General features: G+C 44.4%; 2 protein-coding genes across 3 annotated transcripts in view; one reads left to right on the forward strand and one right to left on the reverse strand.

The window, feature by feature from the left end:
• LOC146861184 (uncharacterized) overlaps positions 1-8,934 on the forward strand; it is a 47,179-nt gene extending 38,245 nt beyond the window's left edge. The window contains exons 2-3 of the mRNA XM_085646214.1: positions 6,796-8,130; positions 8,739-8,934. Of these exons, the coding sequence (XP_085502340.1) occupies positions 6,796-8,130; positions 8,739-8,746 (1,343 nt within the window). The 3' untranslated portion in view covers positions 8,747-8,934. The remainder of the gene's footprint in view (positions 1-6,795; positions 8,131-8,738) is intronic.
• MAP3K20 (mitogen-activated protein kinase kinase kinase 20) overlaps positions 1-23,526 on the reverse strand; it is an 839,253-nt gene that overhangs the window by 771,405 nt on the left and 44,322 nt on the right. The window lies entirely within an intron of this gene.

Here is a 23,526-nt window from a genome sequence, read left to right on the forward strand (position 1 = left end):
AGTCTTGCAAGAAGCTGTGCCGCCGTGTTTGAGACTTGATACTACGCACCCAGAGACACTCTGTCAGGATCAAACTGTGCCTGGTAAAGAACGCTACAACTTAAGGTCTAAAAAGGACAAATAAAATTTGAATTTTTTTGTGAATTACACTCTTTCAGACAAGAGACTCTTTTTCTTTTTCGAACCACCATCCAGGTTCAGCTGCAGGGTCGCGGTATAAGAACTTAAGGGGTGGCCCGCGTATTGACGAAAGGTCTGCGGTTCTAGGGACGTCTAGGACGCCTGGACGCACACTTGAGTGAAGAAGGAAAATTGCCGCGAGCAGCACGTTAGAGGATGGAGTCTGTTGTAACTGAAAGAGATGTTGAGAGAATAGATCTTAAGACAAGATTTTGTACATTGATACATAGCAAATGTTTTATAATATTGTGCTTTTTGATGTTTTTAAGTATCACATTAGCTTGTGTGGGTTGGACTGTCTATGCTACACAACAGACATCTGCACCCACCTCCCAACCTATGCTTTCTTTCACTACTGTTTCTTTGCACCAGTTTTATACGTTGCCTGAACATGAACAGACAAGGAGATCAGAATTTGTCAACAACTTGTTTATACAGTTGTTGCATCAGCATCAGTTAGTAGTAAATACCACTAATTGTTGGGTTTGTGGTCTTATGCCTCATACGACAGATAAAGGTATGCCATATTTGGTTTTGCCTTTTTCTTTTAATGGGTCTGTGTGGGCTTTTCAGACCATGTTTATCTATGCAAATGAGGTACGCCCCTTACGTTTCCTTAAAGATAACTCGAGCAATAGTGCCTTAATAAGGGGAATAGTAGCTATGATCCGAGATATTGATGCATATAATGCTATCCCTAATGATGAGGTGCAGGCTTACGTTGGTTGGAACGTGACTGGATATAGTACCAGTTTGACAGAGAAGGAGAGGCGAAAAAGGTCTCCCCCTATTTGGATTGTACCCCACCGAGGCCACTTTTGTTTTCAAGGTAATGGTCGGAATCCGAAAGCTCAGCTAGGTAAGAGTGTGTGTACTCAAACCTATGTCTATTCATCTCGGACTTCTCCACCGTTTGTGCCAGCTAAAGGCACATATTTTGTTTGTCATGACAGAGCCTACACATGGTTGCCACCTGATTTTTCAGGAACGTGTTATGTGGCATTTCTACTTCCCCCTACATACACTACTGCTTCAGACTATCATAGAACGAGATATGGTAGAGGTGTCTTCAATAAGGAAGATACCACAGCACATGAAGTAGGAGATTTCTTCAAGGGCTTCTTGCCCTTTTGGGGTCCTATGATCAATAGTAGGCATATTCGACAGCTTGTCCGCGTTGTTGAAGCTACTATTAATGAGACAGCAGGTGCTCTTAGTAATGTTACAGCTGAGCTTCAAGCGGACCGCCTTATGACTTTGCAGAACCATATGGTATTAGACATCATACTTGCAGATCGAGGAGGAGTATGTAAATTGATTGGATCCAGTTGCTGTGTTTACATACCAGATAATGCCCCTACAGTGTACCAAACCATCTCTAGGTTGTATAAAATCTCTGAGTCTATCCATGTAGACGAAGGAGACTGGTCATTGACGGGATGGTTTTGGGGACTGCTGTCCAAATGGGGATGGAAGATTTTGACATTCCTTGGTATGGTTTTAACCATCCTTTTCTCTTGTTGTCTTTGCATCCAGTGTGGTCCCACCATTTGTAGTCTTTGTGCTACTATGTGTGTTCGGAGACCTGTCCCGTGAGAAGTAGAGAATAATAAGATGATGCTACAGCAACACCTTGATGACCTAATGAATATCGACATAGACCTAGATTCAGATTAACATGAGTCTTAGGTTATTGCCTACGTAATGGCAAAAGGAGGGTCTGAGGTTCTGTAATTCTCGAGTCTGACTCCATTTTGTTCTGTGCCACCATTTTGTGTTGCCCTCACGTAGGCCTGTGAAGGTAGCCTGGCGAATAAAGTGGCCTGGCCTTCTTAGTTCATGTATACATTAACTAGGTTTCTTTTTGACTCTGAAATGAACTGTAAGAAACTGGCCTCTGCACCTGAAACTGACCCCGCAAAGCCAATTTCCCTGATCGATCTTTGTCTGAGATTGCCAATCAATGTTCAGGACATCGTTAACTTTTAGTTTCCTTGCACATGCCTTATCTTGTTCAGCATCTGTTACCGTTTCTTTTTTTATGTTTCTTCATTACATGGGTTATGCTTTCAATTATAGGTTTGTCCGGCTTGTGGAGATTGAATTTGGGACATTCCTAATAATTAACTTTTGGGTTGGGATACTGTAAATTGAGTTTTTGTTATGTGACACTTTGTTTAAAAATGTACCTTATTGGCTATAATTTTGTGCAGTGGGTGTACATTTATAATGTGAATATTGGGTAAAAAAGGAGACGTCTCGCCTTAGTAAAATGAGCAGTCTCCTGAGAATTTACACCGTGATGTATTTCTAGGATCACTGTTACTAGCTGCAGCTAATAAACTTGGTCTCTGATGCCATCCAGAAGTATTCCGTGTCTCTGTATACCAAGACAGGTGAACTCGAAGATCTTAGGCGTGCCCCTGACGCCGCTGGGTTAAACCCCGGTTCTTCAACTGGGGCCCAATGTGGGGCGACTTCAGCGGTACTGGTCCAAGCCCGAAGATTGTGAGGAGCCCCGTGAGGAAATTCTTGAGGACGGCCGCCACTTCATCGACCCCTGCATGTCGACATGGACCGAAGGTTTTTTTCTGCGAGGCTTCCCCTTTCCGACGGCTGCGAAGGACTGCTGCCCTGACTGTCGCCCTGTCTTGGACCCTCTTGTGATGATTTGTAAGGCGAGACGTTAGACGGTCTTCTGGTGGCGTGACAGACATTTTGGTTAAGTATAAGTGGGTCGCTCCCACGACTTTGTTTTGTTTCTTGGCTTTGATTCGGCCATTGCAATAGTCGAAGCCGGGGGGTTCGTATATTTGCGAGTGTATAATTTTTGATAACCCCTTGAAGTTTGAAGCAAGACTAGTGAGCTAAAAGATGCCTGGTTTTAGCAAATGGTTTTGTTGTAGTTGTAATAGGGATTCCCGATTGGAGGACTCGTGTCCGATACCTCCGGTTGGAACTCCAACTTATGAGCTCTATTCAAAGCATGGTGTAGGTCCCATTACCTTTAATGAAGTATGGGTCTGTTATACAAGGAAAGATGGTGTTTTACGATGGCCCCAACATGGTAGTTTTGAATCAGATGTTTTAGATAACCTAGAAGTTGCACTATTTAAGAAGAAAGCCCAGCCGGCGATGTTTGACTCTTTCCGCCTTTGGCGTAAGGAAGCCAAACAGCGAGAAATTAAGCAAGCTAAGAGAGATAGGAAGGAAAGGAATTTATCGGTAATGCAAGCTGCTAGGCAGTTTAAGGAAGATGAAGAAGATCGTGCGATTGAAGTGTCAGATAGACAACATTGCATGGCCATTGACAAATGTTACCCGGCTTTGCCACCTCCCCTTTCAAATGTGACTGTAGACCCTGAAAAGGATCCTTTGATGTCACATTTACTGAGATTACCACCCCCTTATGTGCAGGGTGCTACTGCACCTCCGTTACCTCCTGTTGTTGCACCCCTTGTTGTCGTTCAACCCCCTGTTGTAGTTCAGCCACCCGTTGCTTCACAGGTGGTTCTTCCTCCCCCGGCGCAGCCCCCTCCAGGGCCGCCAGCCTTGCCACCAGCCTTGCCTCAAACTTCTTTGCCTTACACTCCTTTATCCTCGACTTCTCTTATTTCTGTCCCTACGTCTCTGTCACCTCAAAAAACTTTGTCAGCTGTCCTCATGTCAACTTCTTCTCCTTCTGCTCGGCAACGAATGACTGAGACTGTCACTAGTCTTTTGTCTCCTTTCTTTGGGTCACTGAATATGACCCCTGTTTCTGAACGTAAGCAGAGACGTAGTCAGCTCCCTGGTCCCGAAGAGCGGGCAGTGTTAGATCTCCTTGCTCGTAGATGGGTTTCGAATACCTCCAAGTACAGTCCACAAGTGGTTATGGATATCTTCCTACAGTGGGAGGCACCAAAACAAAGGTATGTTTTTGATGTCATGTGTACCTGCCTTTGTCAGGAGTGGGAAGATAATGAGTTGGGTTCAATTCCACTGGAATTGCTTAATGTTCAGTCTGAATTTGCTAAAGGGACGATAGTGGGTTCCGATGTTGAGGAAGCGGTAGAGACACTACTCACTTTTAGGTCTAGACTTCCACCTCAGTCATTGTTCGAACCTGACCCTTCTATTAGGAGAAAAGTGAAGCAGTATCCTATGAGGGAGGTTCCCCCTGTATGGAGAGAGGCAGTTGTGGCTGATGCCGCTCATGGTATTGCGGCTGCACCAGCTCATTTTCAGCGAGTGTGGGTGCATGTCCCTTGGAAGAGAGCTGAGGTCCTGGCTCTTAAGCAGACTTTGCCTGACCCCCGTAAAAATCCTGCTGGTTATTATAAGGAGTTGTCTCAGACAGTTGATGCGTGTGTTATGAATTTAGCTGACATAGATATGTTGATGGATAATGTAGTTCCTCAACCTTTGTGGGCGAAGATCCGTCACGAGGATCACGCGCCAGAGTTAGGAGATACGTGGGTTAATATTACTGCTGCAGATGGTCGGCAGGTAGGAGGTGCCAAACCTGAACCCTTAGTTGCAGAACTACCTGGTAGGATTATTATTAATTTAATGAAAACTATGATGCCTCCTCTGCGGGTGAATTGGGACAAGTTAGCAGCATGCAAACAAAAGAAAGACGAGAGTGTGTCTGATTTCTTCACTAGGTTTGAGGAAACATTCATTGATCATAGTGGTCAGGACATGAATACAGAAGGTGGTCAGAGGTTGTTTGTAGATAAGTTTGTTTTTAATTTACTTCCTGAACTTTCTAATAAGTTAAAGGACTCTGAGAGTTCATGGGCTGTTTCTTCTTCGGCTCAGATATTGGCTACTGCACAATACTATGAGAATAGAGATAAAGATGAGAAGGATAAAGTAGAGAAGAAGACTAGAGAATTAATAACGAAAGTTCTTCTGCAGCAGGCTTATCCTCCTCGCCCTAATCAGCGTCAGTTTCAGCGACCTTCCCAGTTTCAGCAACCCCCACAGTTTCAGAAACTGTTGCAGAAGCCTGAGTCTTTTGCTTCGCGACTCCCGCTAGGCCCTAATCAGTGTGCTTATTGTAAAGAAGAAGGTCACTTCAAGAATAGTTGCCCGATCTTGCTACAGCGTGCGAATGGTATGTCTGGTCTGAGAGGTCGTGGTGGTTTCCAACAAGTACCTAGGGGTAGGGGAAGTGGTACGTTTCCCCAGAATGAACGTTCCTTTTCCCCTCATAATTCTATGAATTATTTTGACCGACAGAATGTTCCGACCGTCCAGTCCGCTCAGTACTACACTGATGATTATTATGTTGGAAGTGAGAGTGCTGGTTTTAATGATAGTTAGGACAGCCATGGACAAAGGGAGGGAGTAGTGTCAGTTCCAGTAGACCAGATTGGACCTTATGTTGAGGTGATTACATCAGGTGTGGCAGAACCTTTTCTTTTGGATACTGGTGCAGCAAAGAGTTCTATCATGCACTCTAAACTCCCCGGCGCACCTTTGTATGGCTTGACCAATGTTTCAGTAGGATTTTCTGGCGCCACAGTTCGTAATCCGGTTTCTTGTCCTTTGTCCCTTTCTATTGGTCCTTGTGAATTGGAGCTTCCCCTATTCTAACGACGGGCTGTGGCGAGAATCTGTTGGGTTTGGACTTGTTGAAAAGATTGCATGCGACATTACATTGTTCTCCTTCGGGAGTACATCTTACGGTGGGTAAGAAAGTGATTTCCCCGATGTATCTGTCTAAGGATCGCCTTCCACTGGAACTGCGTTCTCTCCCTGATACACTTTGGGCTACAGGTCCCAATGATGTTGGTCCCTTGCAGATTCCACCCAATGTTGTTACCCTTAAGTTGAATGCTAAATTACCTCGCATTCCCCAGTACAAAATTTCCAGTGATGGCGAAAGAGCTCTTTTAGCGATTATCTATGATTTGGTTGAGAAAGGTGTGGTTGAAGAAACGAGAGGTAATGTGTGCAACAGTCCTGTTCTGCCTGTCCTTAAGCGTACTGACTCTTCTCAGCCACCTGTGTATCGGTTTGTGATCGACCTTCGAGAGGTCAATAAGATCGTTGTGCCACAGTTTCCTGTTGTCCCGGACATTACTGCTTTATTGACTATGATCCCTGCCTCAGCTGCTTGGTTTTCTGTTATTGATCTGAAGAACGCTTTCTTCAGTATTCCAATTGCTGAGGAAAGTAGGGATATTTTTGGCTTCTCTTTAGGAGGCCGCAGTTTCCGGTTTAAGCGCGCTCCTCAAGGTTATTGTGAGAGTCCCTCCATTTACAGTCAGGCTTTGAAAACTCAGCTTGATACTCTTGCATTGCCATCTGGTGTTACTCTTATCCAGTATGTTGATGATCTGTTGGTTGCTGCTGATGATGAAGAGATTTGTAAAGAAGTTACTCTTTCTTTGTTGCGACACCTGTCTGACCTTCATCATAAAGTGTCACCTTCGAAGTTGCAGTATTGCCGCCAAGAAGTGACCTACTTAGGTCATCTCTTGTCGAAGGAGGGAAGGTGATTGACCCCAGAGCGTATTCAAGCGATTGCCCAAATGACTATGCCATGCACACAGAGAGAGGTGCGTGCCTTCTTAGGTATCACCTCGTATTGTAGACAGTGGATTCCGAATTTTTCTTTGCTAGCGAAACCTTTGTTGGCACTTACTCTTAAGGACACACCACACCCTCTTCCTTGGTCTGACGAATGTCAGAAGAGTTTTTCCGAATTGCGTGATGCATTGTGTTCTGCTCCGGTGTTGGGTACCCCCGACTACAGTAAACCTTTTACACTTTATGTACACGAGAGAGAAGGTTGTGCGTTGTCAGTGTTGACGCAACAATTTGGAGACAAGCAGCGCCCATGTGCGTATTTTTCAGCTACTTTAGATCCGGTAGCTAGGGCGTTGCCTAGTTGTCTAAGAGCTACAGCGGCAGCGGCTGTTTCTATCCGACAGTCTGCTGGTTTGGTATTGGATAATACATTGATTGTGACGGTCCCACATGCAGTGGATACCCTATTGAATAGAACGAAGACTCAACATTTTACCAGTGCGCGATTGTCAGGTTATGAGTTGACGCTTTTGGCTAGCCATGTGCACATCAAGCGGTGCAACACATTGAATCCAGCTACATTGTTGCCGATTTTTGTAGAGACAGATGCTCAGGAACAGCATGACTGTTTTCTCCGGACAGAGGAGGAAACGAAGGGTAGAGTTGATCTGAAAGATACTCCTCTTTCGAATCCTGATGGTACCCTATGGGTAGATGGTTCGTGCTTTAAGCTTCCGAATGGAGAGACGACAGCAGCATATGCTGTCACAACTTTGCACACGATTGTTGAAACAGCACGTATTGCACAGAATTCAGCGCAAGCAGCGGAGTTGATAGCATTGACTAGAGCGTGTGTGTTGTCAAAAGGAAAGAGAGTGAATGTTTATACTGATAGCCAATACGCATTTGGCGTGGCTCACAGTTTTGGTCGCTTGTGGAAAGAGAGAGGATTTCTTACTTCCCATGGTACGAAAATTCAGCATGGACAATTAGTGAGTGAACTTCTTGAATCACTTACTTTGCCGACCCAAATTGCGATAGTGAAGTGTAGTGCGCATAAGAAGGTTACGGATGATGTGGGTCAAGGGAATGCGTTTGCAGATGAAGTAGCGAGAGAAACGGCGAAAGATGTGACGAGTCGGATGTATGTTGCAGGTCCTGCCAGATGGGTTGTGGAAGGAGGAATGTGTGAAGATACAACAGAAAGTGTGAAGATGATTCAGGCAGAAACTACTGAGAAAGAATTGAGTATGTGGAGAGAGAGTACGGGAATGTTGGATTCAACAGGCTGTTGGGTTGAGTTGTCAGAGCACCAGCGATGGTTGTTGCCGGATGCATATGTGCTTCCGGTGGTTACTATGGCTCATGGGTTGGCTCACATTAGTTCAAAAGGGATATGTAAGTTGTTGGCTCCGGTATGGCAGAATGGTGGAATTCCTAAGTGTGCTGAGAATTTGGTTAAACACTGCATGATTTGCTTGATGCATAATCCTGGAAAGGGAACCCCAACTCCAGCGGGTCATTTTGCTCCTCCAACGTATCCGTTCGAGGTGCTGCAGATAGACTATATTCATATGGAAAGATGCAATAACTTGAAGTATGTCCTTGTGGTTGTTTGTGCCTTTTCCAGATGGATAGAGGCCTACCCCCTAAAGGATAATACTGCCTTGTCTACAGCCAAGGTTTTGCTTAAAGAATTCTTTCCCAGATATGGCTTGCCGAGGATGGTATGGAGTGATAATGGAAGTGAATTCGTGGGTCAGATTATGAAGAAAGTATGTGCGGGTCTGGGTATTAAACAGAAATTTCGCGCTGCGAATCACCCCCAGTCAGCAGGCCTGGTCGAGTGCTATAATGGCACTCTGAAGCTGAAGTTGGCCAAGGTGCAAGCGAGCTCTGGTCTTACATGGCCCGATGCCTTACCATTGGAACTTTTGTCCACGAGAACGACAGTACATTCTCGCGTGGGACTTAGCCCATACGAGATTGTTTTTGGACGCCCGGCGAATGTCTGGGGTGTGCCGAGGCCTAAGAAGTACAGTGATATCGAGTACCCTATGTTGGTTGACTACTTACATGATTTGACTGCTAAATTGCGTGTTCTTCACCAACAGGTCCATGACACTTTGCCTTCAGTTTCTGTAGACGCAGGCCACACGATTCAACCTGGCGACTGGGTTCTAACCAAGAATTTCCAGAGGTCAAAGAACTTGGAACCAAGATGGACCGGTCCATACCAAATCCTGTTATCAACTCGGACTGCTATTAAGGTGTTCGGCAAGAAAAACTGGGTACATGGTACCCATTGTAAGAAGATACCTTTGCCCTTACCGTACGATAAGTGGGTCCGGGAAGGTGTTGCTGATTCCGAGAGTGAAAGGGTTCCGAGATTTGTACCTTTTAGCGATGCACATCTGGAATGGACTCAGTCAGAACGTGCGGATGATAAAGTCTTGCAAGAAGCTGTGCCGCCGTGTTTGAGACTTGATACTACGCACCCAGAGACACTCTGTCAGGATCAAACTGTGCCTGGTAAAGAACGCTACAACTTAAGGTCTAAAAAGGACAAATAAAATTTGAATTTTTTTGTGAATTACACTCTTTCAGACAAGAGACTCTTTTTCTTTTTCGAACCACCATCCAGGTTCAGCTGCAGGGTCGCGGTATAAGAACTTAAGGGGTGGCCCGCGTATTGACGAAAGGTCTGCGGTTCTAGGGACGTCTAGGACGCCTGGACGCACACTTGAGTGAAGAAGGAAAATTGCCGCGAGCAGCACGTTAGAGGATGGAGTCTGTTGTAACTGAAAGAGATGTTGAGAGAATAGATCTTAAGACAAGATTTTGTACATTGATACATAGCAAATGTTTTATAATATTGTGCTTTTTGATGTTTTTAAGTATCACATTAGCTTGTGTGGGTTGGACTGTCTATGCTACACAACAGACATCTGCACCCACCTCCCAACCTATGCTTTCTTTCACTACTGTTTCTTTGCACCAGTTTTATACGTTGCCTGAACATGAACAGACAAGGAGATCAGAATTTGTCAACAACTTGTTTATACAGTTGTTGCATCAGCATCAGTTAGTAGTAAATACCACTAATTGTTGGGTTTGTGGTCTTATGCCTCATACGACAGATAAAGGTATGCCATATTTGGTTTTGCCTTTTTCTTTTAATGGGTCTGTGTGGGCTTTTCAGACCATGTTTATCTATGCAAATGAGGTACGCCCCTTACGTTTCCTTAAAGATAACTCGAGCAATAGTGCCTTAATAAGGGGAATAGTAGCTATGATCCGAGATATTGATGCATATAATGCTATCCCTAATGATGAGGTGCAGGCTTACGTTGGTTGGAACGTGACTGGATATAGTACCAGTTTGACAGAGAAGGAGAGGCGAAAAAGGTCTCCCCCTATTTGGATTGTACCCCACCGAGGCCACTTTTGTTTTCAAGGTAATGGTCGGAATCCGAAAGCTCAGCTAGGTAAGAGTGTGTGTACTCAAACCTATGTCTATTCATCTCGGACTTCTCCACCGTTTGTGCCAGCTAAAGGCACATATTTTGTTTGTCATGACAGAGCCTACACATGGTTGCCACCTGATTTTTCAGGAACGTGTTATGTGGCATTTCTACTTCCCCCTACATACACTACTGCTTCAGACTATCATAGAACGAGATATGGTAGAGGTGTCTTCAATAAGGAAGATACCACAGCACATGAAGTAGGAGATTTCTTCAAGGGCTTCTTGCCCTTTTGGGGTCCTATGATCAATAGTAGGCATATTCGACAGCTTGTCCGCGTTGTTGAAGCTACTATTAATGAGACAGCAGGTGCTCTTAGTAATGTTACAGCTGAGCTTCAAGCGAACCGCCTTATGACTTTGCAGAACCGTATGGTATTAGACATCATACTTGCAGATCGAGGAGGAGTATGTAAATTGATTGGATCCAGTTGCTGTGTTTACATACCAGATAATGCCCCTACAGTGTACCAAACCATCTCTAGGTTGTATAAAATCTCTGAGTCTATCCATGTAGACGAAGGAGACTGGTCATTGACGGGATGGTTTTGGGGACTGCTGTCCAAATGGGGATGGAAGATTTTGACATTCCTTGGTATGGTTTTAACCATCCTTTTCTCTTGTTGTCTTTGCATCCAGTGTGGTCCCACCATTTGTAGTCTTTGTGCTACTATGTGTGTTCGGAGACCTGTCCCGTGAGAAGTAGAGAATAATAAGATGATGCTACAGCAACACCTTGATGACCTAATGAATATTGACATAGACCTAGATTCAGATTAACATGAGTCTTAGGTTATTGCCTACGTAATGGCAAAAGGAGGGTCTGAGGTTCTGTAATTCTCGAGTCTGACTCCATTTTGTTCTGTGCCACCATTTTGTGTTGCCCTCACGTAGGCCTGTGAAGGTAGCCTGGCGAATAAAGTGGCCTGGCCTTCTTAGTTCATGTATACATTAACTAGGTTTCTTTTTGACTCTGAAATGAACTGTAAGAAACTGGCCTCTGCACCTGAAACTGACCCCGCAAAGCCAATTTCCCTGATCGATCTTTGTCTGAGATTGCCAATCAATGTTCAGGACATCGTTAACTTTTAGTTTCCTTGCACATGCCTTATCTTGTTCAGCATCTGTTACCGTTTCTTTTTTTATGTTTCTTCATTACATGGGTTATGCTTTCAATTATAGGTTTGTCCGGCTTGTGGAGATTGAATTTGGGACATTCCTAATAATTAACTTTTGGGTTGGGATACTGTAAATTGAGTTTTTGTTATGTGACACTTTGTTTAAAAATGTACCTTATTGGCTATAATTTTGTGCAGTGGGTGTACATTTATAATGTGAATATTGGGTAAAAAAGGAGACGTCTCGCCTTAGTAAAATGAGCAGTCTCCTGAGAATTTACACCGTGATGTATTTCTAGGATCACTGTTACTAGCTGCAGCTAATAAACTTGGTCTCTGATGCCATCCAGAAGTATTCCGTGTCTCTGTATACCAAGACAGGTGAACTCGAAGATCTTAGGCGTGCCCCTGACGCCGCTGGGTTAAACCCCGGTTCTTCAACTGGGGCCCAATGTGGGGCGACTTCAGCGGTACTGGTCCAAGCCCGAAGATTGTGAGGAGCCCCGTGAGGAAATTCTTGAGGACGGCCGCCACTTCATCGACCCCTGCATGTCGACATGGACCGAAGGTTTTTTTCTGCGAGGCTTCCCCTTTCCGACGGCTGCGAAGGACTGCTGCCCTGACTGTCGCCCTGTCTTGGACCCTCTTGTGATGATTTGTAAGGCGAGACGTTAGACGGTCTTCTGGTGGCGTGACAGACATTTTGGTTAAGTATAAGTGGGTCGCTCCCACGACTTTGTTTTGTTTCTTGGCTTTGATTCGGCCATTGCAATAGTCGAAGCCGGGGGGTTCGTATATTTGCGAGTGTATAATTTTTGATAACCCCTTGAAGTTTGAAGCAAGACTAGTGAGCTAAAAGATGCCTGGTTTTAGCAAATGGTTTTGTTGTAGTTGTAATAGGGATTCCCGATTGGAGGACTCGTGTTCGATACCTCCGGTTGGAACTCCAACTTATGAGCTCTATTCAAAGCATGGTGTAGGTCCCATTACCTTTAATGAAGTATGGGTCTGTTATACAAGGAAAGATGGTGTTTTACGATGGCCCCAACATGGTAGTTTTGAATCAGATGTTTTAGATAACCTAGAAGTTGCACTATTTAAGAAGAAAGCCCAGCCGGCGATGTTTGACTCTTTCCGCCTTTGGCGTAAGGAAGCCAAACAGCGAGAAATTAAGCAAGCTAAGAGAGATAGGAAGGAAAGGAATTTATCGGTAATGCAAGCTGCTAGGCAGTTTAAGGAAGATGAAGAAGATCGTGCGATTGAAGTGTCAGATAGACAACATTGCATGGCCATTGACAAATGTTACCCGGCTTTGCCACCTCCCCTTTCAAATGTGACTGTAGACCCTGAAAAGGATCCTTTGATGTCACATTTACTGAGATTACCACCCCCTTATGTGCAGGGTGCTACTGCACCTCCGTTACCTCCTGTTGTTGCACCCCTTGTTGTCGTTCAACCCCCTGTTGTAGTTCAGCCACCCGTTGCTTCACAGGTGGTTCTTCCTCCCCCGGCGCAGCCCCCTCCAGGGCCGCCAGCCTTGCCACCAGCCTTGCCTCAAACTTCTTTGCCTTACACTCCTTTATCCTCGACTTCTCTTATTTCTGTCCCTACGTCTCTGTCACCTCAAAAAACTTTGTCAGCTGTCCTCATGTCAACTTCTTCTCCTTCTGCTCGGCAACGAATGACTGAGACTGTCACTAGTCTTTTGTCTCCTTTCTTTGGGTCACTGAATATGACCCCTGTTTCTGAACGTAAGCAGAGACGTAGTCAGCTCCCTGGTCCCGAAGAGCGGGCAGTGTTAGATCTCCTTGCTCGTAGATGGGTTTCGAATACCTCCAAGTACAGTCCACAAGTGGTTATGGATATCTTCCTACAGTGGGAGGCACCAAAACAAAGGTATGTTTTTGATGTCATGTGTACCTGCCTTTGTCAGGAGTGGGAAGATAATGAGTTGGGTTCAATTCCACTGGAATTGCTTAATGTTCAGTCTGAATTTGCTAAAGGGACGATAGTGGGTTCCGATGTTGAGGAAGCGGTAGAGACACTACTCACTTTTAGGTCTAGACTTCCACCTCAGTCATTGTTCGAACCTGACCCTTCTATTAGGAGAAAAGTGAAGCAGTATCCTATGAGGGAGGTTCCCCCTGTATGGAGAGAGGCAGTTGTGGCTGATGCCGCTCATGGTATTGCGGCTGCACCAGCTCATTTTCAGCGAGTGTGGGTGCATGTCCCTTGGAAGAGAGCTGAGGTCCTGGCTCTTAAGCAGACTTTGCCTGACCCCCGTAAAAATCCTGCTGGTTATTATAAGGAGTTGTCTCAGACAGTTGATGCGTGTGTTATGAATTTAGCTGACATAGATATGTTGATGGATAATGTAGTTCCTCAACCTTTGTGGGCGAAGATCCGTCACGAGGATCACGCGCCAGAGTTAGGAGATACGTGGGTTAATATTACTGCTGCAGATGGTCGGCAGGTAGGAGGTGCCAAACCTGAACCCTTAGTTGCAGAACTACCTGGTAGGATTATTATTAATTTAATGAAAACTATGATGCCTCCTCTGCGGGTGAATTGGGACAAGTTAGCAGCATGCAAACAAAAGAAAGACGAGAGTGTGTCTGATTTCTTCACTAGGTTTGAGGAAACATTCATTGATCATAGTGGTCAGGACATGAATACAGAAGGTGGTCAGAGGTTGTTTGTAGATAAGTTTGTTTTTAATTTACTTCCTGAACTTTCTAATAAGTTAAAGGACTCTGAGAGTTCATGGGCTGTTTCTTCTTCGGCTCAGATATTGGCTACTGCACAATACTATGAGAATAGAGATAAAGATGAGAAGGATAAAGTAGAGAAGAAGACTAGAGAATTAATAACGAAAGTTCTTCTGCAGCAGGCTTATCCTCCTCGCCCTAATCAGCGTCAGTTTCAGCGACCTTCCCAGTTTCAGCAACCCCCACAGTTTCAGAAACTGTTGCAGAAGCCTGAGTCTTTTGCTTCGCGACTCCCGCTAGGCCCTAATCAGTGTGCTTATTGTAAAGAAGAAGGTCACTTCAAGAATAGTTGCCCGATCTTGCTACAGCGTGCGAATGGTATGTCTGGTCTGAGAGGTCGTGGTGGTTTCCAACAAGTACCTAGGGGTAGGGGAAGTGGTACGTTTCCCCAGAATGAACGTTCCTTTTCCCCTCATAATTCTATGAATTATTTTGACCGACAGAATGTTCCGACCGTCCAGTCCGCTCAGTACTACACTGATGATTATTATGTTGGAAGTGAGAGTGCTGGTTTTAATGATAGTTAGGACAGCCATGGACAAAGGGAGGGAGTAGTGTCAGTTCCAGTAGACCAGATTGGACCTTATGTTGAGGTGATTACATCAGGTGTGGCAGAACCTTTTCTTTTGGATACTGGTGCAGCAAAGAGTTCTATCATGCACTCTAAACTCCCCGGCGCACCTTTGTATGGCTTGACCAATGTTTCAGTAGGATTTTCTGGCACCACAGTTCGTAATCCGGTTTCTTGTCCTTTGTCCCTTTCTATTGGTCCTTGTGAATTGGAGCTTCCCCTATTCTAACGACGGGCTGTGGCGAGAATCTGTTGGGTTTGGACTTGTTGAAAAGATTGCATGCGACATTACATTGTTCTCCTTCGGGAGTACATCTTACGGTGGGTAAGAAAGTGATTTCCCCGATGTATCTGTCTAAGGATCGCCTTCCACTGGAACTGCGTTCTCTCCCTGATACACTTTGGGCTACAGGTCCCAATGATGTTGGTCCCTTGCAGATTCCACCCAATGTTGTTACCCTTAAGTTGAATGCTAAATTACCTCGCATTCCCCAGTACAAAATTTCCAGTGATGGCGAAAGAGCTCTTTTAGCGATTATCTATGATTTGGTTGAGAAAGGTGTGGTTGAAGAAACGAGAGGTAATGTGTGCAACAGTCCTGTTCTGCCTGTCCTTAAGCGTACTGACTCTTCTCAGCCACCTGTGTATCGGTTTGTGATCGACCTTCGAGAGGTCAATAAGATCGTTGTGCCACAGTTTCCTGTTGTCCCGGACATTACTGCTTTATTGACTATGATCCCTGCCTCAGCTGCTTGGTTTTCTGTTATTGATCTGAAGAACGCTTTCTTCAGTATTCCAATTGCTGAGGAAAGTAGGGATATTTTTGGCTTCTTTTTAGGAGGCCGCAGTTTCCGGTTTAAGCGCGCTCCTCAAGGTTATTGTGAGAGTCCCTCCATTTACAGTCAGGCTTTGAAAACTCAGCTTGATACTCTTGCATTGCCTTCTGGTGTTACTCTTATCCAGTATGTTGATGATCTGTTGGTTGCTGCTGATGATGAAGAGATTTGTAAAGAAGTTACTCTTTCTTTGTTGCGACACCTGTCTGACCTTCATCATAAAGTGTCACCTTCGAAGTTGCAGTATTGCCGCCAAGAAGTGACCTACTTAGGTCATCTCTTGTCGAAGGAGGGAAGGTGATTGACCCCAGAGCGTATTCAAGCGATTGCCCAAATGACTGTGCCATGCACACAGAGAGAGGTGCGTGCCTTCTTAGGTATCACCTCGTATTGTAGACAGTGGATTCCGAATTTTTCTTTGCTAGCGAAACCTTTGTTGGCACTTACTCTTAAGGACACACCACACCCTCTTCCTTGGTCTGACGAATGTCAGAAGAGTTTTTCCGAATTGCGTGATGCATTGTGTTCTGCTCCGGTGTTGGGTACCCCCGACTACAGTAAACCTTTTACACTTTATGTACACGAGAGAGAAGGTTGTGCGTTGTCAGTGTTGACGCAACAATTTGGAGACAAGCAGCACCCATGTGCGTATTTTTCAGCTACTTTAGATCCGGTAGCTAGGGCGTTGCCTAGTTGTCTAAGAGCTACAGCGGCAGCGGCTGTTTCTATCCGACAGTCTGCTGGTTTGGTATTGGATAATACATTGATTGTGACGGTCCCACATGCAGTGGATACCCTATTGAATAGAACGAAGACTCAACATTTTACCAGTGCGCGATTGTCAGGTTATGAGTTGACGCTTTTGGCTAGCCATGTGCACATCAAGCGGTGCAACACATTGAATCCAGCTACATTGTTGCCGATTTTTGTAGAGACAGATGCTCAGGAACAGCATGACTGTTTTCTCCGGACAGAGGAGGAAACGAAGGGTAGAGTTGATCTGAAAGATACTCCTCTTTCGAATCCTGATGGTACCCTATGGGTAGATGGTTCGTGCTTTAAGCTTCCGAATGGAGAGACGACAGCAGCATATGCTGTCACAACTTTGCACACGATTGTTGAAACAGCACGTATTGCACAGAATTCAGCGCAAGCAGCGGAGTTGATAGCATTGACTAGAGCGTGTGTGTTGTCAAAAGGAAAGAGAGTGAATGTTTATACTGATAGCCAATACGCATTTGGCGTGGCTCACAGTTTTGGTCGCTTGTGGAAAGAGAGAGGATTTCTTACTTCCCATGGTACGAAAATTCAGCATGGACAATTAGTGAGTGAACTTCTTGAATCACTTACTTTGCCGACCCAAATTGCGATAGTGAAGTGTAGTGCGCATAAGAAGGTTACGGATGATGTGGGTCAAGGGAATGCGTTTGCAGATGAAGTAGCGAGAGAAACGGCGAAAGATGTGACGAGTCGGATGTATGTTGCAGGTCCTGCCAGATGGGTTGTGGAAGGAGGAATGTGTGAAGATACAACAGAAAGTGTGAAGATGATTCAGGCAGAAACTACTGAGAAAGAATTGAGTATGTGGAGAGAGAGTACGGGAATGTTGGATTCAACAGGCTGTTGGGTTGAGTTGTCAGAGCACCAGCGATGGTTGTTGCCGGATGCATATGTGCTTCCGGTGGTTACTATGGCTCATGGGTTGGCTCACATTAGTTCAAAAGGGATATGTAAGTTGTTGGCTCCGGTATGGCAGAATGGTGGAATTCCTAAGTGTGCTGAGAATTTGGTTAAACACTGCATGATTTGCTTGATGCATAATCCTGGAAAGGGAACCCCAACTCCAGCGGGTCATTTTGCTCCTCCAACGTATCCGTTCGAGGTGCTGCAGATAGACTATATTCATATGGAAAGATGCAATAACTTGAAGTATGTCCTTGTGGTTGTTTGTGCCTTTTCCAGATGGATAGAGGCCTACCCCCTAAAGGATAATACTGCCTTGTCTACAGCCAAGGTTTTGCTTAAAGAATTCTTTCCCAGATATGGCTTGCCGAGGATGGTATGGAGTGATAATGGAAGTGAATTCGTGGGTCAGATTATGAAGAAAGTATGTGCGGGTCTGGGTATTAAACAGAAATTTCGCGCTGCGAATCACCCCCAGTCAGCAGGCCTGGTCGAGTGCTATAATGGCACTCTGAAGCTGAAGTTGGCCAAGGTGCAAGCGAGCTCTGGTCTTACATGGCCCGATGCCTTACCATTGGAACTTTTGTCCACGAGAACGACAGTACATTCTCGCGTGGGACTTAGCCCATACGAGATTGTTTTTGGACGCCCGGCGAATGTCTGGGGTGTGCCGAGGCCTAAGAAGTACAGTGATATCGAGTACCCTATGTTGGTTGACTACTTACATGATTTGACTGCTAAATTGCGTGTTCTTCACCAACAGGTCCATGACACTTTGCCTTCAGTTTCTGTAGACGCAGGCCACACGATTCAACCTGGCGACTGGGTTCTAACCAAGAATTTCCAGAGGTCAAAGAACTTGGAACCAAGATGGACCGGTCCATACCAAATCCTGTTATCAACTCGGACTGCTATTAAGGTGTTCGGCAAGAAAAACTGGGTACATGGTACCCATTGTAAGAAGATACCTTTGCCCTTACCGTACGATAAGTGGGTCCGGGAAGGTGTTGCTGATTCCGAGAGTGAAAGGGTTCCGAGATTTGTACCTTTTAGCGATGCACATCTGGAATGGACTCAGTCAGAACGTGCGGATGATAAAGTCTTGCAAGAAGCTGTGCCGCCGTGTTTGAGACTTGATACTACGCACCCAGAGACACTCTGTCAGGATCAAACTGTGCCTGGTAAAGAACGCTACAACTTAAGGTCTAAAAAGGACAAATAAAATTTGAATTTTTTTGTGAATTACACTCTTTCAGACAAGAGACTCTTTTTCTTTTTCGAACCACCATCCAGGTTCAGCTGCAGGGTCGCGGTATAAGAACTTAAGGGGTGGCCCGCGTATTGACGAAAGGTCTGCGGTTCTAGGGACGTCTAGGACGCCTGGACGCACACTTGAGTGAAGAAGGAAAATTGCCGCGAGCAGCACGTTAGAGGATGGAGTCTGTTGTAACTGAAAGAGATGTTGAGAGAATAGATCTTAAGACAAGATTTTGTACATTGATACATAGCAAATGTTTTATAATATTGTGCTTTTTGATGTTTTTAAGTATCACATTAGCTTGTGTGGGTTGGACTGTCTATGCTACACAACAGACATCTGCACCCACCTCCCAACCTATGCTTTCTTTCACTACTGTTTCTTTGCACCAGTTTTATACGTTGCCTGAACATGAACAGACAAGGAGATCAGAATTTGTCAACAACTTGTTTATACAGTTGTTGCATCAGCATCAGTTAGTAGTAAATACCACTAATTGTTGGGTTTGTGGTCTTATGCCTCATACGACAGATAAAGGTATGCCATATTTGGTTTTGCCTTTTTCTTTTAATGGGTCTGTGTGGGCTTTTCAGACCATGTTTATCTATGCAAATGAGGTACGCCCCTTACGTTCCCTTAAAGATAACTCGAGCAATAGTGCCTTAATAAGGGGAATAGTAGCTATGATCCGAGATATTGATGCATATAATGCTATCCCTAATGATGAGGTGCAGGCTTACGTTGGTTGGAACGTGACTGGATATAGTACCAGTTTGACAGAGAAGGAGAGGCGAAAAAGGTCTCCCCCTATTTGGATTGTACCCCACCGAGGCCACTTTTGTTTTCAAGGTAATGGTCGGAATCCGAAAGCTCAGCTAGGTAAGAGTGTGTGTACTCAAACCTATGTCTATTCATCTCGGACTTCTCCACCGTTTGTGCCAGCTAAAGGCACATATTTTGTTTGTCATGACAGAGCCTACACATGGTTGCCACCTGATTTTTCAGGAACGTGTTATGTGGCATTTCTACTTCCCCCTACATACACTACTGCTTCAGACTATCATAGAACGAGATATGGTAGAGGTGTCTTCAATAAGGAAGATACCACAGCACATGAAGTAGGAGATTTCTTCAAGGGCTTCTTGCCCTTTTGGGGTCCTATGATCAATAGTAGGCATATTCGACAGCTTGTCCGCGTTGTTGAAGCTACTATTAATGAGACAGCAGGTGCTCTTAGTAATGTTACAGCTGAGCTTCAAGCGGACCGCCTTATGACTTTGCAGAACAGTATGGTATTAGACATCATACTTGCAGATCGAGGAGGAGTATGTAAATTGATTGGATCCAGTTGCTGTGTTTACATACCAGATAATGCCCCTACAGTGTACCAAACCATCTCTAGGTTGTATAAAATCTCTGAGTCTATCCATGTAGACGAAGGAGACTGGTCATTGACGGGATGGTTTTGGGGACTGCTGTCCAAATGGGGATGGAAGATTTTGACATTCCTTGGTATGGTTTTAACCATCCTTTTCTCTTGTTGTCTTTGCATCCAGTGTGGTCCCACCATTTGTAGTCTTTGTGCTACTATGTGTGTTCGGAGACCTGTCCCGTGAGAAGTAGAGAATAATAAGATGATGCTACAGCAACACCTTGATGACCTAATGAATATCGACATAGACCTAGATTCAGATTAACATGAGTCTTAGGTTATTGCCTACGTAATGGCAAAAGGAGGGTCTGAGGTTCTGTAATTCTCGAGTCTGACTCCATTTTGTTCTGTGCCACCATTTTGTGTTGCCCTCACGTAGGCCTGTGAAGGTAGCCTGGCGAATAAAGTGGCCTGGCCTTCTTAGTTCATGTATACATTAACTAGGTTTCTTTTTGACTCTGAAATGAACTGTAAGAAACTGACCTCTGCACCTGAAACTGACCCCGCAAAGCCAATTTCCCTGATCGATCTTTGTCTGAGATTGCCAATCAATGTTCAGGACATCGTTAACTTTTAGTTTCCTTGCACATGCCTTATCTTGTTCAGCATCTGTTACCGTTTCTTTTTTTATGTTTCTTCATTACATGGGTTATGCTTTCAATTATAGGTTTGTCCGGCTTGTGGAGATTGAATTTGGGACATTCCTAATAATTAACTTTTGGGTTGGGATACTGTAAATTGAGTTTTTGTTATGTGACACTTTGTTTAAAAATGTACCTTATTGGCTAGAATTTTGTGCAGTGGGTGTACATTTACAATGTGAATATTGGGTATAAAAGGAGACGTCGCGCCTTAGTAAAATGAGCAGTCTTCTGAGAATTTACACCGTGATGTATTTCTAGGATCACTGTTACTAGCTGCAGCTAATAAACTTGGTCTCTGATGCCATCCAGAAGTATTCCGTGTCTCTGTATACCAAGACAGGTGAACTCGAAGATCTTAGGCGTACCCCTGACGTCGCTGGGTTAAACCTCGGTTCTTCAATCTGTTGGAGAAACACCTGCTTGTTTAAGGTGTTACTGTAATTTTTCTCTGTACCGTTAATTATGGGATCCAATATTACTAGTGAGTGACACTGTAGCATCCTTTATTACTTATGCAGACAGATGTAATCAGAAATGGGATGGCCCAATGACATACTTGGTGGTATTACAGTCCTCATCAGCGGTCACATCACCGCTGACTTCACTGAAACCACACACTATAGCTCTATTCCACATTTATTTAGTGGTATGTTTCTGTACGTAGGCTCATCCGTATGTTGCAGGCTCGACTGTATGTTGAAACTGGTACTGAAGTCTTTCAACCACAACTAACACTGGTACTGAAGTCTTTCAACCACAACTAACATACATGTATAGGAGGGCATGTGCTACGTGCACGTGCAACCAAAGCACCCTTAATTTTCTATGTATTCTTTGCAGGAACACCTACTTGATGACAGTATTATTTCACTTTTACAACTGGTTTTAAAGTGATGACTGATGCCATGGGCTCTCGAGGGAGACACGATTCTGTGTGACCTTTGGCTGACTAAGCAGGAAATAGGTTCCACAACTGTAGTGTCCACTCATCCTTCTACTCACAAGGCCAGAGACCCAGCCAAAGTTGGCAACAGTTGCACCCAGCTACTTACCATTTTGATCAGTTGATGGTAATTGTAGTAGTGCAGGGACATCTTGGAGGAGGTGGCGGCAGTGGCTGTGTCATTGTTCGCAGATTCACGTTCAGTCCTCTACACACCTTGCTTTCCTGCAGAACTTTCTACCAAGGTACTTTTTTGTCGAAATATCATGGTCTTCCTCAGCGTGATCCGATTACCTTCTTAGCCGCAGGCTTCCATTCTTTCAGGGGAAACTGAAACCGTGGAGCTGAAGTTTGACCTGTTGAAGTGGGACTTTGGCCCAGACGACAATGTAGTAGGTCCACAGAAAGAAGAAGCTGGGACAGATGGTCTGTTAGGTTTGCAAGCTGGTGGTCCTCAAAGAGACCCAGAGAGCCTGCTGATATCAGAAAAAACAAGGATACAGAATTCTGGTCTTGGCCAGAACAGAACGTCTGTTGCCTATAAAGAAGAATTACGGTATGGTGAACTATGTGGGAACAAGACGTTGGCTGAATGAAACTTTTCTGATTAAGAGGCACAATGGCTACCAAGTTACAGATGGAGGAAAGTCAGATGAAATGTTATCCCTGTGAGAGGGTTAAATATGTAATACCCTCTGTTCAAGTGAGTTGCACTACAAAAACACATATATACATGCATAGTCTTGAGAACAGGAGGCATGTTATATCTATTGGTCAGTACTCCTTAGAAGAAAAAACCCTGAGCTGCAGGGTTCCAATGGGCTCCACATTAAGCCCGACCCTTGTTAATGTCTAATCTCCTTTAATAATTCTTTTTGACTCTTTTGGTATCGTGTCTACATCATATGCTGACGATACCCATTTGATCTTGTCATTAGAGAAGAGCTCTTTTGGCTCTAAGCTCAATTTTAAAAACTGTTTTCTAAATATCGTCCATGATCAATGTATTTTCTCCTCAGCTGGAGTTGCATGACAATATTTCACCCCCTCCTCCTCCAGTTAAAGTGGATCACAATCTAGATGTTACATTTGATTGCTCACTTTCCTTTCATTCTCAAGTCGTATCCGTGTCTGGTACCTGCTTCCCAATAATGAGATTTTTTGAATACCCTCCTCTGACAGCAAGAAAAATAGTAGTTCTAGCACGTATTACTTTAAGATTGGACTACTGCAACAGTTTGTATTTAGGAATTACTAAACACCTATTACATAAGCTTCAAGTGGTTCAAAATGCTGCAGTCAGATTAGTTCTGAAACTTCCTCACAATGGTTCAGTCTCGCAGTGACTTAGGAAGCTGCACTGGCTTCCAGGCCTCAAACTGATTTTTTAAAAAGATTCCGACCTTGTTCTTCAGAGCGTTCCACCGTTTGGATCCTAGATATCTCTCCGATCATTTTAAACATTACAAGTCGTCAAGAACTTTAAGATAGTCTTACGCGAATCTGTTAGCCATCCAGTTTTAATGCGTAAAACAAAAGGAGGCAAATCTTTCTCCTTATTGGGGTCCACAATTTGGAATCAGCTCCCTGTTCTACTTAGATTCATAAACAGTGAAACGGAATTCAGGAAACATCTTAAAACATGACTTTTTTCTTTATCTGATGACTCCGGCAGACGTCTGACCGACTGATTCCAATGTTCATTTTTCTGTTAGCGGGCCCATAATGTTACATCCTTCTTTGTAGGTGTTGGTCAACTACCATTTGTGAGTTAGCACCAGGATGCCAAGCTCCGAGTGGCAGTGTGCTTTATAAATACTTCCTATCATATCATACATAGTAGGGCTTTCATTCAGTCTTCTTTATCCAGTGGAGGACGATAAATTGAACAGGGAGGGGGAGGTGGGTGAGGCACACACGCACACATATACACTCACTCACACCCATGCATTCACACGTGCACACACACACGCATGCACACACACACACATTCATAAACATATTCATACCTACATGAACGCACCAAATAATTGAATACATTAAGT

The sequence above is a fragment of the Triturus cristatus genome, chromosome 3_1, assembly GCF_964204655.1.
Source record: "Triturus cristatus chromosome 3_1, aTriCri1.1, whole genome shotgun sequence".
In the NCBI taxonomy this organism is placed as follows: domain Eukaryota; kingdom Metazoa; phylum Chordata; class Amphibia; order Caudata; family Salamandridae; genus Triturus; species Triturus cristatus.